Source organism: Antechinus flavipes, chromosome 1, assembly GCF_016432865.1.
Source record: "Antechinus flavipes isolate AdamAnt ecotype Samford, QLD, Australia chromosome 1, AdamAnt_v2, whole genome shotgun sequence".
Classification (NCBI taxonomy): Eukaryota; Metazoa; Chordata; class Mammalia; order Dasyuromorphia; family Dasyuridae; genus Antechinus; species Antechinus flavipes.
The window spans coordinates 395514778-395529563 of record NC_067398.1 but is presented as its reverse complement, the minus strand read 5'-3'; the positions used below and the strand labels follow the sequence as shown (position 1 = coordinate 395529563).

At 32.7% G+C, this 14786-nt stretch overlaps 1 protein-coding gene across 2 annotated transcripts in view; it reads left to right on the top strand.

Annotated features, from left to right (window-relative positions):
* The window catches only part of SEMA5A (semaphorin 5A), a 548675-nt gene that overhangs the window by 249840 nt on the left and 284049 nt on the right, over positions 1-14786 (top strand). For both annotated transcript variants that reach the window (XM_051969840.1, XM_051969839.1), the window contains exon 6: positions 13749-13847. In XM_051969840.1, coding sequence (XP_051825800.1) covers positions 13749-13847 — 99 coding nt within the window. The remainder of the gene's footprint in view (positions 1-13748; positions 13848-14786) is intronic.

Genomic DNA, 14786 nt, shown 5'->3' with positions numbered 1-14786 from the left:
CTGGAGTGAACCAAGGTTGCCCACTATCATCATTATTATTTAATATCGTATTAGAAACACTAGCCTCGGCAATAAGAGTCGAGAAAGATATTAAAGGAATTAGAGTAGGCAATGAGGAAACCAAACTATCACTCTTTGCAGATGATATGATGGTATACCTAGAGAACCCCAGAGATTCTACTAAAAAGCTATTGGAAATAATTCATAATTTTAGCAAAGTAGCTGGCTACAAAATAAATCCCCATAAATCCTCAGCATTTTTAGACATCACCAACAAAACCCAACAGCAAGAGATACAAAGAGAAATTCCATTCAGAATAACTGTTGATACCATAAAATATTTGGGAATCTGTCTACCAAAGGAAAGTCATGAATTATATGAGCAAAATTATAAAAAAGTCTCCACACAAATAAAGTCAGACTTAAATAATTGGAAAAATATTAAGTGCTCTTGGATCGGCCGAGCGAACATAATAAAGATGACAATACTCCCTAAACTAATCTATTTATTTAGTGCTATACCAATCAGACTTCCAAGAAAATATTTTAATGATCTAGAAAAAATAACAACAAAATTCATATGGAACAATAAAAAGTCGAGAATCTCAAGGGAATTAATGGAAAAAAAATCAAATGAAGGTGGCCTAGCTGTACCTGATCTAAAATTATATTATAAAGCAGCAGTCACCAAAACCATTTGGTATTGGCTAAGAAATAGATTAGTGGATCAGTGGAAAAGGTTAGGTTCACAAGACAGAATAGTCAACTATAGCAATCTAGTGTTTGACAAACCCAAAGCCCCTAACTTCTGGGAAAAGAATTCATTATTTGATAAAAACTGCTGGGATAATTGGAAATTAGTATGGCAGAAATTAGGCATGGACCCACACTTAACACCATATACCAAGATAAGATCAAAATGGGTCTATGACCTAGGCATAAAGAACGAGATTATAAATAAATTAGAGGAACATAGAATAGTTTATCTCTCAGACTTGTGGAGGAGAAAGAAATTTGTGACCAAAGATGAACTAGAGACCATTACTGATCACAAAATAGAAAATTTTGATTACATCAAATTAAAAAGCCTTTGTACAAACAAAACTAATGCAAACAAGATTAGAAGGGAAGCAACAAACTGGGAAAACATCTTCACAGTTAAAGGTTCTGATAAAGGCCTCATTTCCAAAATATATAGAGAACTGACTCAAATTTATAAGAAATCAAGCCATTCTCCAATTGATAAATGGTCAAAGGATATGAACAGACAATTTTCAGAGGATGAAATTGAAACTATTACTACTCATATGCAAGAGTGTTCCAAATCATTATTGATCAGAGAAATGCAAATTAAGACAACTCTGAGATACCACTACACACCTGTCAGATTGGCTAAGATGACAGGAAAAAATAAGGATGAATGTTGGAGGGGATGCGGGAAAACTGGGACAATAATGCATTGTTGGTGGAGTTGTGAACGAATCCAACCATTCTGGAGAGCAATCTGGAATTATGCCCCCAAAATTATCAAATTGTGCATACCCTTTGATCCAGCAGTGTTTCTATTGGGCTTATATCCCAAAGAAATACTAAAGAAGGGAAAGGGACCTGTATGTGCCAAAATGTTTGTAGCAGCCCTATTCATAGTGGCTAGAAACTGGAAAATGAATGGATGCCCATCAATTGGAGAATGGCTGGGTAAATTGTGGTATATGAATGTTATGGAATATTATTGTTCTGTAAGAAATGACCAGCAGGATGAATACAGAGAGGACTGGCGAGACTTACATGAACTGATGCTAAGTGAAATGAGCAGAACCAGGAGATCATTATACACTTCGACAACGATATTGTATGAGGACATATTTTGATGGAAGTGGATTTCTTTGACAAAGAGACCTAACTGAGTTTCAATTGATAAATGACGGACAAAAGCAGCTACACCCAAAGAAAGAACACTGGGAAACGAATGTGAACTATCTGCATTTTTGTTTTTCTTCCCGGGTTATTTATACCTTCTGAATCCAATTCTCCCTATGCAACAAGAGAACTGTTCGGTTCTGCAAACATATATTGTATCTAGGATATACTGCAACATATCCAACATATAAAGGACTGCTTGCCATCTAGGGGAGGAGGTGGAGGGAGGGAGGGGGAAAAAATTGGAACAGAAACGAGTGCAAAGGATAATGTTGTTAAAAAAAAAATTACCCTGGCATGGATTCTGTCAATATAAAGTAATTATTAAATAAAAATTAAAAAAAAAAAAGAAAAAAAAAGAATATAAATCTTAACTGGTCAAAAATTCCAGCTGATCTCAAATGTAGGAAAAGTTACAGAATTCCAAAATTACTGATGATCATTTCAAATGATCTCAAGTATCCCAGTAAGAGAAAATTGTAAAAAAAAAATATAAGTACATTATTGACCATCAGGTCTCCCTATGGGAAAATAATATTCTGAAAGATGAAGCAGTCAATCAATACACATTTATTAAGCTCTTATTGTATGTTGAGAACTGTACTAAGTAGTGGGGATGCAAAGAAAAGCAAAAGTACTCCTTGCCCTATTCCATGGGAGAGGCGACCTGTGGGTCGGCAGTATATAAAGGATAGATTGGAGATCATCTCTGAGGAAAGATGCTAGTATAGACACTATTCACCTTAGAACTAGCAGGATGAAGAAGCTACTCAGCATATGATAAATAGCTGGGAGTATACCTATTGTCCTCATATCAAATCTATGTGATTTATTCTATGTTCTATCTTGCCATGATATCCCTTGTAAATTCTATGAAATATGCAGAAAGGGAAAATTTTAATTTCTAGGACAAAGCAATGACAAATTTTTTTCATAATAATTTCAAGATTAGGGGATACAGATTCGATTGGCAATTCCCAGCTTGTGAGCCACAGAATCCTGACAGCTTGAGATATTTTGAAAGGGTCTACTTCATTGAACCTAGTAAGAATGTTTCATATTTACTTTGAGATTTAAAGTTTGAAGCTTCGTTTGTAAAATGTTGTGTATGGGAAGAAAATTGGTTCTAGTGTTGAAGAATCTGGGTTATAATATCTGTTTCTGGTGCCTTATATTCTATCGCCTTAGTTAAGATCCCTAATCTCTATGAGACTTTTTTTAATATATAAAATGAGGGATTTGGACTATGTGGACTCTGAGATTGCTTCAAGTGTTATGTCTCCAATTAATACTATCATCTATATCCTCAACAAGGCTCTTGTAACACATAGCTTTATCCCCATTTTAGAAAGAAGCTTTAAAATTAATAACAATAGTTGACATGGAACATTTTTAAGATTTTACAAATCAGTTTCAATATGATATCAGAGATAATTTTAATGACATAATATTTGTAAAGCACTTAACAGTGCTGAGCACATTGGAAGTTCTATGGGTGAATAGAGTGCCAAGCTTAGAGGCAAGAAGATTCATTTTCCTAATTTCAAATCTAGCCTCAAACAGTTAGCACCTGTGTGACCCTGGACAAATGACTTAATCCTGTTTGCCTCAGTTTCTTTATTTGTAAAATTACTTAGAAAAGGATAGGGTAAAACACTCAGCTATCTTTGTGACTTCATTTGGGATTTTCTTGGCAAAGACTAAGAAATGACTAAAAATGACAGAACAAAAAATTCTTGTTCCCTTAACTCCCCTCCTTATTTCATTAAATTTCACAGCCTGTGGAGATATTATCTCCATTTTACCATGAAGAAACTGAGACTTAGAGAAATTAAATGGTTCACTCAGGTCCAACTAGTGAGTATCTGAGGTTTGATTCAACCTAGTTTTTCTTGACTACAAGTCTTGCATCCCATCCTGTTTACTTTATTACTTCTCAGCATAATAAAAGGCAAGAATACCTTTTATAGACTAGTAACATTTCTTAAACTTTTTTTTTTTTTAAGAGTGGGCCTATTTATTCCTCATAATGCAGAGATTTCTTGAACTGGGGAGTAGGAAAAAGCCCTGCTAGACATTCCCTACTCAGGGAGTAGCAAGAATTCATTGGTTCTATAAACTGAGCAATTATTCCATTTGATACAGGAGTTTAGAAGCACAGATAGCAGAGCCAGGGAACAGGGTCAAGATCAGAAGACTTAGTCAGTATCCAGAGATTTAAAAGAGCTTTGTCTCTTTGCCTTTACTTGTCATCCAGGAATATAAGGATAGGAGCTTCACATCATTGAATGACTATAAATATACATGTTTCATAGAGAATTAGAAACACAACATTAAGCATTGTGTGGACATGTGTATTTTCATGTCTAAGCATGTGTCTTCCATCTTTAACTTCTCAGTTTCTTTAAAGGAGAATTTTTTTTTTCTCTTTCCATGTCATTTCTAGCACTACCTAGAGAGTTGGGTGGGAGTGTTATATCTTTAAATGACAGTTTTGAGTAGCATAATAAAAATGAAATTTTAAAATATTAAATGAGGTTCACATATAAAATTTTAAATTTGATGCATATATAAATATGCACAAATATAAAAATGTAAATAAATACATGGGTATCTAGATTATCTATTTACATATCTATTTATTTTTTGAGACTGATCATCCTTATGTTACCAAGGCTAAAAGTGGAGCAACCACTCATTCACAAGCCCAATCCCACTATTGATCTGCACTTTCCACTTGGGTTGGTTTTGACTTTAGGTGGACATGTGTCAATCTCCAGTAGCAAGATCCCACCCATCCCAGTATGTATTTAACAAAATATCTTTATTCTCTTATTTTACATTGCCTATTTTCCTCTCACACATCTTCCTCACTTTCCTTTCCCAGAATCATGCTTTATAGCATTCTTTTTTTTTTTTTAAGAAAAAAAGAAATACAAATCTGCAAAACTTATTGGATACATTTAAAAAAATCTGGAAACACCTATACACGTCACAGACACATATATAGTATTCCACACCTATGGAGTCTCTATCTTCCAAAAATAATCCACAAAGTAATCAAAAGAGGCAGACCTCCATTTCTCTTTTAAGAAGAAATAGAGAAAACTATTATTGATCTTTTATAAGGGTAGTAATTTTGTTTTCCTGATTTTTATATTTCTCTTTTTTAATTTAGAAAAATAATTCAAGACAGTTTACTTATAATGTTTTTTTTTTTTTTGAAATTCAAATAATTATATAAGGACTGAGCATTATTTACTGAAAAACTAAATTGTGAAAACAATTTTAAGAAACTTGAATTGGGCATTCAAGAGACTTGGCTTTTATTACCTATTCCCCTCTAATACTTATTTAGCTATATAACCTTAAACAAATGAGATTCATTTTCCTAATCTGTATGTGAGAAGTTAGATCATCTTTCAGATTCCTTTAAATTTTAGAATTCAAATATATAATTTTGAATTCTTATATGATTGTATATTAAAAATCAGATTATCAGTACTTAGGAGAATGACCTGTTCAAGAAAAAAAATTACCTTCTATTTTACTAGAGCTTTTGTATTTATTTACTGATACTTTGGTCCAAAGTAAAGAAAATAGCTGGGAGAAAAATAAGACAAAGTAATCTGTCATATTTGACAGGATAAAACAAACCTGACTCTATGAGGAAGCTGACCATTAATGCTATCTCCTTGAGTAATCCACAATACATAGCTGCTTAAAAAAAAACTAATGGAAAATGAATAGCACCAAGTAAAATTATCTGTTATGATCAGTGGTTTTTTTTTTTTTTTTTTTTTTTTTTTTTTGGTATTTATACATTAGGAACAACATAGAACTCCTCTGGTTAGAACTCTAATTTTGGCTACTCTTGCTGAAGAAACTTTTACGAGTGAGGATGTAAAAGTACTGTGAGACTGGTTAATAAATTTTATGAAATTTAATTTTAAAAGATTCATTCCCTTCATTTACCTTAATCCTTTTCAAAAAAGGAGCTTATGATGTATATGTACATACATACATACATACATACATACAAATAAACACATATAAATGCACATATGTATAAAATGGAATTATATATAATATATAATTGGGACAGTGGGTAATATGCAGTCAGGGAAAACTAAGTTCAAATCTGACCGAAATACGTATTAGTGGTATGCCCATGGACAAATCACTCATCCCTATTGCCTCAGTTTCCTCTTTTGTAAAATTAGCTGGAGAAAAAAATGGCAAATCATTTTTATATGTTTGCCAACGAAACACAGAAAAGGGATAATGAAGTCAGATATGAATAATCAACTAATACAACAATATGTGTGTACCCATATACACATGGATGTACATACACACATCTGTGTGTATATATAATATGTATATATGATTTTATATATATATATATATATATATATGTAAAACTATGCAATGGGCACATAGTCTACAGATTCTATTTTTATAGTGTGTATTATATAGTAAAGAATGCATTTGGATCAGTGATTTTTGTCATTGTAGGGAATTCCTTCTACCCAGTCAGATCAGAACCTCTCTCTGACACAGTAAATAAATTGCATAATGTATAACTTGCTCAGGGTCACCCTACTAATTGGATTTGTACCCAAGTCTTTATCCCAAGCTCACTCCATCTGCAACTTCATACTCTCACAGAATGCCACATAGAGATGCAATTGAGATAGCATGAATCTGTGTATTTATTCATACTGACAGATGAAATTTTGTGATAACCTTCAAAAAAATCCCCTTTAATTATGTGAAATGGGATTTCATGGAATAGAATGTGTAGAATGGAAATTCACTTGCACTCTAGCATATAACTAAATCTATATACTTGTCACTCTAGATAGCCTTGTAGGGCTTTCCAGTGGGTGGTAAATAGAGAGCAGCAGGCAAGGCAGTAGTTATTTCTACTGCCTCAATAGGAGCCATATTGCATAAGACTATGAAATTGTTAAAATGTTAACTTACACAGCATTGTCAGGTAGGTGACTATTGAAAATAGCATTGACCTATTGAAAAGAAAGAACCAAGTATACAGTATATTTGGGACCACCCTCTGAGCCAGTCAGAAAATTCGGTGACAGCTTGATTTAGTTGGGAAAGAAAACACTTTGATAGCATGTCAATATCAATATCAATATCAATAGCTATAGCTATCTTTTTGTTTTCCAGTGTTTTCTGGCTAAAGGGAATAAAATTTAATAATCGTGGGTAGAGTGGAAGTAAGGGAAGAACTACTTCCTTAAGCTTTAAGGAAAAAAAGTTTTTGAATTTTCTTTAAATTGCTTAAGCTTCTAGGTATTATAATTTTTTCTAATTTTGCCCAATTGTGACAAATGTGTAGGCAACAAAGAACAATCTAAAGAATATGGGAGGAAGAAAAAAATGGTTGTGAATGTGAATAATATCAGATAAAAAAAGAACAGAGTTCCCTTGAGTGTCGAGAGTGGGTGCTTGGTTTGGATACATGGTTGGTTTTATAACATAGAAACATGTTGGAATCAGGCCTAATGCAGGAAACAGAAAAGCTTAAAGGGGTCATCTTGTCAGAGCTCACTTGTTTATTCTACTGGACACAATCCTGAATTTGTCTGAGCATGTGTAATGAGTATAACAAAATTCCTCTTATGTTTATATGTCTTATTCCTTCAATAAATGCCATGATGGGATGGACAGATGACATATCATTAATTATCATCAAAAATTCAAATTAGTAGGTCAAGGAAAAAAACCCTCAGTTTTCTCAGCTGTAAAGTGGGAATAATCATAGCATCTACTTCACATGGTTGTTGTGAGGATCAAATGAGATATTTGTAAAAGGCCTACCTAGAGCCTATTACATAGTAGATGTATAACAAATGCTTGTTTCCTTTCTTCTAAAAGAATAGGAGTACTGACAATCCTTCTTAAGATTTTGATTTCTGTTTGACCTTAGCAATTTTCATAAAGATTTCCATGGATTCTTGAAAGACAGTGGATAACATAGTGTTATTCATTGATCTTTACCATCTTCAGCTGAAAGAAAAAAGTTCCCATATTCATGAATCAAAGGACTTGTCACAATATAATTTTATTATTTTATTCTATTTAGTTTGGTGATTATCCAAATTAATTTCTAAATCTGCATATAAATATCATTTTAAGCTGATTATCTAAAACCTTATCTGGTGCTATAAATTCTATTCTTTTTCTTCTGTATATGACATATTGGTGTGAGATACATTAAAAACTAACAATTCAATGTTAAAAGGCACAAAGAAGTAACATACTCATTTTTGCTCCTTATCCTTCAGAGCATTCTTTTATCAGTGATCTCATTTTGATCTCTTAACAATTCTGTGTTGTAGATAAGACTCCTAGGGTCGTAGGATTTGTCAGAAGAAGAAGCTGAAGCTCAGAGGCCTGAAGCAACTTCCTTGTAGCTTTTTTGCCAGGTACCTGGCAAAGGAACTTGAAACAGAGCTTAGGTTGCAAGTGATTGCTCTTTCCATTGCATCATTGAGTCAGTCAAGCAAAGATCTTGTATTAAAAGTGGTATTAGGTAGAATAAAGGGGAAGTTGTTGGGTAAAACACATATATGCAAACACTTTATAATTTACAACTAAAATATTTGTACTTTGTAATGGTTTGAATGATTGACAGTGACAGGGAAAGTACAGTGACAGCAACTCTCAATTTTAACTAGAGGAACTGGATTTGAATTCCACTTTTGTCACTTTTTATCATTTTGACTTTGGATAAGGCACACAACTTCTTGTGGTCTCATTTGCCAAACTTGTAGAAGAGGATTAAGAAAACTGTTAAAATAATAATAATAATAATAATAATAAATCATCTCAAGGGTCTCTTTTAGCTTGAAATCTGTGGGTTGTTATGTGTAGCTATAATGAGAAGCATAGATTCGTTTTTTAGCATGAAACAATAGTAGGATATGGACTAGACGAGTGAGACAGGCAAGCCAGAAAAGATTGTATTCTTAGAGTTTATTTACTTGTCTAGAAGCAACAAATTTTTCATATATGTATATATAAATATTAGATATATGGCATATATCAATATGTTCCAACTAAAGATGTACTATAAAATATAGCCAGATTTCATTATTTAAGGGCTAGAAAAATCAGTGTGCGTAGTATCTAATTTAATTTTATTCAGTGTATAAACATACCTCCTCAAAGATCTTTTCAGCAATTTCCCCTCTCCAAAACAACTTCAGAACATAGACTCATAAGCATAGGTGTATGTAGAGCACATATGGGTCCATGAAGATTCTTAGAAGTTATCATAATTAAGCTTATTATTTTAAAAATGAGGAAAACATCAAAGGAAGCAAGAGACAACCCCAAATTTGCAAAACAGATATATAAGCATAGATATGCAAAGAGAATATTAAAAGCATCAGGGTCTTTACAGTTGTCTCCCTCAACCTTATTTTAAAGATGAGGAAAATACTAGAGGGATTTCTCCAAGTTTGCTAAACACTGTAACTCTGTGACTTGTGTGTAGTGAATCTTGAGTCTTTATCAAATCATTTTCAAGTAGTATGATATGGTGGGAAAATAGGGGTTTTGGAATTAAAGGAACTGGATTTTGTTTTGACCACCTAATTCATGCTAGATGATCAAGGAGCTTCTTTTCATTTCTAAAACTAGGCTCTGATTACGAAAGATTCTATAAAACAAAAGCCTGATAACAAATTAGGAAATTGTAATTTAAAAATATTTTTCCTTTATTGAACAGACATCTTTGTGTCCTTTTGACGAAGTGGACATTAGGAACAAAATACTATACTATACATCAAAAATCACTTTGAATGATTTAGCAACTCCATTTTAGCTTTCTACATTCAAATGAAAATTGCTACAAAGGGAAGGACAAATTAGAGTGCCTACAGAATTTGGATAATACATGGGCCATTTTAATCTTGAGTTTTATGTAGGAATTTAGATAAATGGCTTCCATTATCAACAACCAAATTCATATGCTTAAAAGTCTACTTAGTATGTAAAAATTGTCCTAAGATTTATTAGAGAATTCCAATGTATTAAAAATTCTCCTGTAGGATTTTCAAAGAGATTATTACAATTGAGAAGAAAATTTTATAGGAGAAAAATATAAATTTATAGTGAGATGAGATAACACTTGGGAAATGCTATGAACAGTAAAAGAGGTGCTTGTGTATTAAGTAAGTACAATTGATAAATAAATATTTAGTCCTTGAAAGATACATAGTAGATTTTAAGGGGATGCAATTAAAAATAAGAAACAGTCCTTCTCACAAAAAAAGTAGAGATAATATAAAATAGATTAAATTCCTAAGAGGAATTATTTAGGAGGTTGCCTTCCCTACCTCCCACCTTTTCTCCTTCTTTCTCTTCCTGCCTCCTTCCTTCTTCCTTTCCCTCCTTCCCTCCCTTCTTTCTTCCCTCCCTCCTTTCCTTCCTCTTTCTTTCTTTTTCTCTTTCTCTTCTTTCTTTTTATTTTTCTCCTTTCCTCTCTCTCTTCTTCCCTCCCTTCCTTTCTTCCTTCCTCCTTTCCTTTCTTCCTTCTTTCCTTCTTTCTTTTTGTTCTTTCTTTCATTTTCTAATTTTCTTTTTTTAAAGCAGAGGATAAATATAATAAAATTTGTATAACAGGATAATTAATCTGACTGTATAGGATAGCTCAGAAGAGAGACAAGGAAGATTCAGAAGAGTGGTAAGAAACAACTATAAAAGTCTAGCCAAGAGATGAGCATTTTTGTCATAGTAGTAGCAAAAGGAATGGCAAGAAAGAAACAAAATTGAAGAGGTAGAATTGATTCAAGTGTGGATAATTAGCCCTTTTGCCCTCACAATTTCAAGAAGTCTTACAAAATTATTGTATCATTTCATTTCATAGCCCTTCTATATGTATGTTACTACGTGTATCTTGCTTTAGCCTATTTGCCATTTACTATTTTTCTCTTTTATCATCTTTTCCATTTTAATGGATGTGAAATAAAACCTCAGAGTTCTTTTAATTTTCATTGTTCTTATTATTAAAGTGGAACAGTTTTATATGGTTGTTAATAGTTTTTATTTTTCTTTAGTAATTATTGTTTCTAGCTTTTGATATAATATCCTTTAAAAAACACACATACATTCCATCATTCTCCTGCTTTTCTTCTCTTATGTATCCCAGTATTAATCCTTACCATCATTTATGGAACAATATAGTTTTCTGCATATTGAACCTAAATTCCCAAGTGTATAGCCCATCTATTTTTATCTATTCATACTGTAGTAGATGGAATAGTTTAATGTGCCATATATGCCTAAAACAAAAAATCAGAAGTGGTGACTCTCTTACAGGAAACAATTTTTTTTTGAAGGAGGGAAAATTCTGCTTCTGGTCAAAAGAATCATTGCATCAGATTCACCTAAAATGTTTTTGTGGAAATATTTTATTCAAATAATGATAACAATATATACTGCAAAGAGATTTCTTGATAGTTGTTGAGTCTTTTTTGTCATATCAATAGCATTGTATTCTGTTTGAATCTGCAGCATAGGAAAATATATGGGATTTTTTGGTGGGTTTTGTTGTGTGTTTTTCACCTGGAGAAGCAAATCATCTAACTCCTAAGCCATAAGCAGCAGAAAAGTTATGCATTGCTATAATGTTTAATAATAAATGTTTCTGAGGTTCTGTATTTTCCATTTTTATGTCAATCAATGAACCAAAAAGAGAGAGAAACAAAACTCCTACTTCAAGGAACTTTAAAATGTATACCTATAAGTTAATGCAAGATTTATGCAAAGTAAATGTGAAGCAAGTTTTGGGAGGTAGCAATAGTTTCTATAAGGACTAATGGAGTTTGGGATAAGAGAATTGTGGAAAATAATGTGGTTTTTAAGGAGCAGAAGTGAGGAAGAAATGCATTTTAGGTATGATGAGTACAAGTACAGAGACACAGAGATTTAAGATGGAATGTTGTGTAGGAAGAACTAGAGGATTAGTTATCAGACCAGTTTAGTTTAGTCATAGAGGGTGTCTGGGGGAAGCAATGCAGATGAAGCTTAGAAGCATTGGCCCTAGGCTGTGATTAGCCTTATGCTAAGTAGAGATGCTTATATTTTGTATTAGGATCAGCAAAACACTTAGTGAGCCTGGTTATAACTTGTGCTTTAAGTAATAGCAATATGGCAATGAAAGAGTAGATTAAGGAGAGAATCCCAAGGCAAAAAACCTGATTATGACTATATTCTGGATAAGAGGTAAAGAGAACCTGAATTAGGTTGGTGTTGTATGAAGGAGACAATAGGACAGTGGAGGTGCAGTCAATAAGACTTGGCAACTGGTTGTCTAGGTGTTGAAGCAGAATGATAATTCTGAGATAATGAATCTGTGTGTCTAGGAGCATAATAGTGCCCTGAATAGGGAAAAAAAAATAGGATGAATTTTAAAGGAAAAATAATGAGATATTTTGATATGCTGAATTTGATATATCTAAAGGATATTCAGTTTAGTATGTCCTATAGGCAGCAGGTGATTAAAAATTGAGATGAAGTTGGATATGTAAATGTGGCCCCCATGTATAGAGATGATTTAAGAAAACTAATAGAATCTTTGAGATAGGTTGGATATAGAAAGAAGCCTCAAGACAGAGTCTTGGGGTATACATGCTTCTTTAATAATGAATATCCTCCTTTCTGGAATAACTTCCTTACTCATATCTACTTCTTATTTTCCCTGGCAACTTTTAAGACTCATTTTAGATCTTACTTCTAGAGGATTCAATGGTAGTCCTCCAGGTACCCTCTTCTCTGGAATTACTTTCCATTTACTCTGTATATTTGTTATATGTTCTTAGTTACTTGAAAATCCCATTAAAATATAAGCATAATAGTTCCTTGTACATGGTAAATGCTTAGAAAATGGTTGTTGATTGACTGGTTATTCCTACATTTAGGAGTTTAAGAATGGATGATAAACTAGCAAAGGAGATTATGGAGGAATGGTCAGACTGGGAGAGTGGAAAAGATTATGGAGGAATGGTCAGACTGGGAGAGTGGAAAATCAGTAGAACGTAATATATAGTAGAATTATTATTTAAGGGAAGGGTATATTCAGTAATGTCAAATGCTGCAAAAGGCAAGAAAAAAGGTTAGTGACAAAAGGTCTTTGAAATTTTATACGTATGAAATACTAGCAATAATGCACATGTGTATTATGCTCCACATACAAAAGTACTCTATTCAAACCGGCCATTTCACTTGAAATAAATTATATGTGATAACCATCAGGAAATATTCCCCAGGACTTCATATCTAACAAAACTATGTACTAGTATTTTTTAGATTAAATAAAAGCAGTTCAATTTTTTAAATACATAGTAATTTCCCTCCTAGAATAACAAATAGTGAGTCAGGAAGGGTCCAACTCCATATTTACAGGTGAGGAAACAATGAGTGGTCATGAGTAGTTAAAGAACTTGCCCCAAATCACAAAAGTAGTTAGTGGACCAGTTAGGATTTGAACCCAAGACCTTACAATCTAGAAATTCTGGATTTGTGGGTTTTTTTCTCACTATATGAGGCTGCTTCCATTATTCTCAATTCAAATTCTCTCCCTACTAACTACATATAAAGTAAAATATTATTGTAGTACATACATGTACATGTGCTCACACACACATACTCCACCCCAAATAACAGATAATAATATCTGGACAATAACAGTGGCCAAACTGCTTTTAATTTATAAGCTAGAGGAAACATGTTAAGTATTCAATGTTTTTCTCCTTAAACATTTTAAAACACGTTTTCTAATTTGAATTTTTCAGGATGAATGTCAAAATTATATTCGTGTACTCTTGGTGGGGGGTGACCGGCTATTCACTTGTGGAACCAATGCTTTTACACCGATTTGTACCAATCGAACGGTATGTATTCATCTTCTTTTCCCACAAACTAATAGAAAAATGGAATCATAATGTGTAAAATTGAAAAGTTACATATATTAAAAGGAACATTATGTTATGTCAGAGGTTTCAGATCTTTTACAGTATAAGGGCCTGTTTTGTTTTTTTTTTTTTAATATAACCCCCTCCCCCAAATCCTGCTATTTTCTCCTGTGTGTGATATCTTTGGGGGAGAAAATGATGAAATGAAAATACCTCCTATGCAAGTAGATTATTAGATCCCTTTCAGTAACTTTATATTCACTTAGGAATTTTATGCCTAAAGGTTGAGGAAATCTCGTACATGTGATGTTGCCAAAGTTCCAAATTTTCTTCAGTGCCTAAATTTTTGCATGGAACAACAAAAACACATATTTAATTTGTAAAAATCTCAATATGTCGATTCTTTTAATAAAACTGTGTGATGATCATTTAGATGACTTATGTTTTTAAAATATTTAAGCAAGTGGTTTTTTTGTCAAGGGAAAATAAAATTACAATAGTTATATATTAGCTATGTATTGCAATATAATATAATTCATTTTCTTATTTAATGAATGGTTCTTCAGAGGATTCCTTGCTAAGTGCAGAGATATGGAAGGCAAGAGGTATGCAGTTTAGTACACACAAGCTAATTTGTAAAGCATTATAGGAGCCTAAAAGCAATTTTAACTTTAAAAATATCAGTTAAGGAAAATAGTTTTCCAAAGAATTTTTCATGTTAGACGTTAGACTGTCCAGAGATTTGTAATTGAAACCTAAAGAAGTACAATTTTTTTTTGCTGTTGTTATTCAGTCATTTCAATCATGTCCAACTCTTTCTGACCACATTTGGGGTTTGCCATTTCCTTCTCCAGATCATTTTACAGATAGGGAAACTGAGGCAAATAAGGTTAAATGACTTGCCCAAAATCATATTGC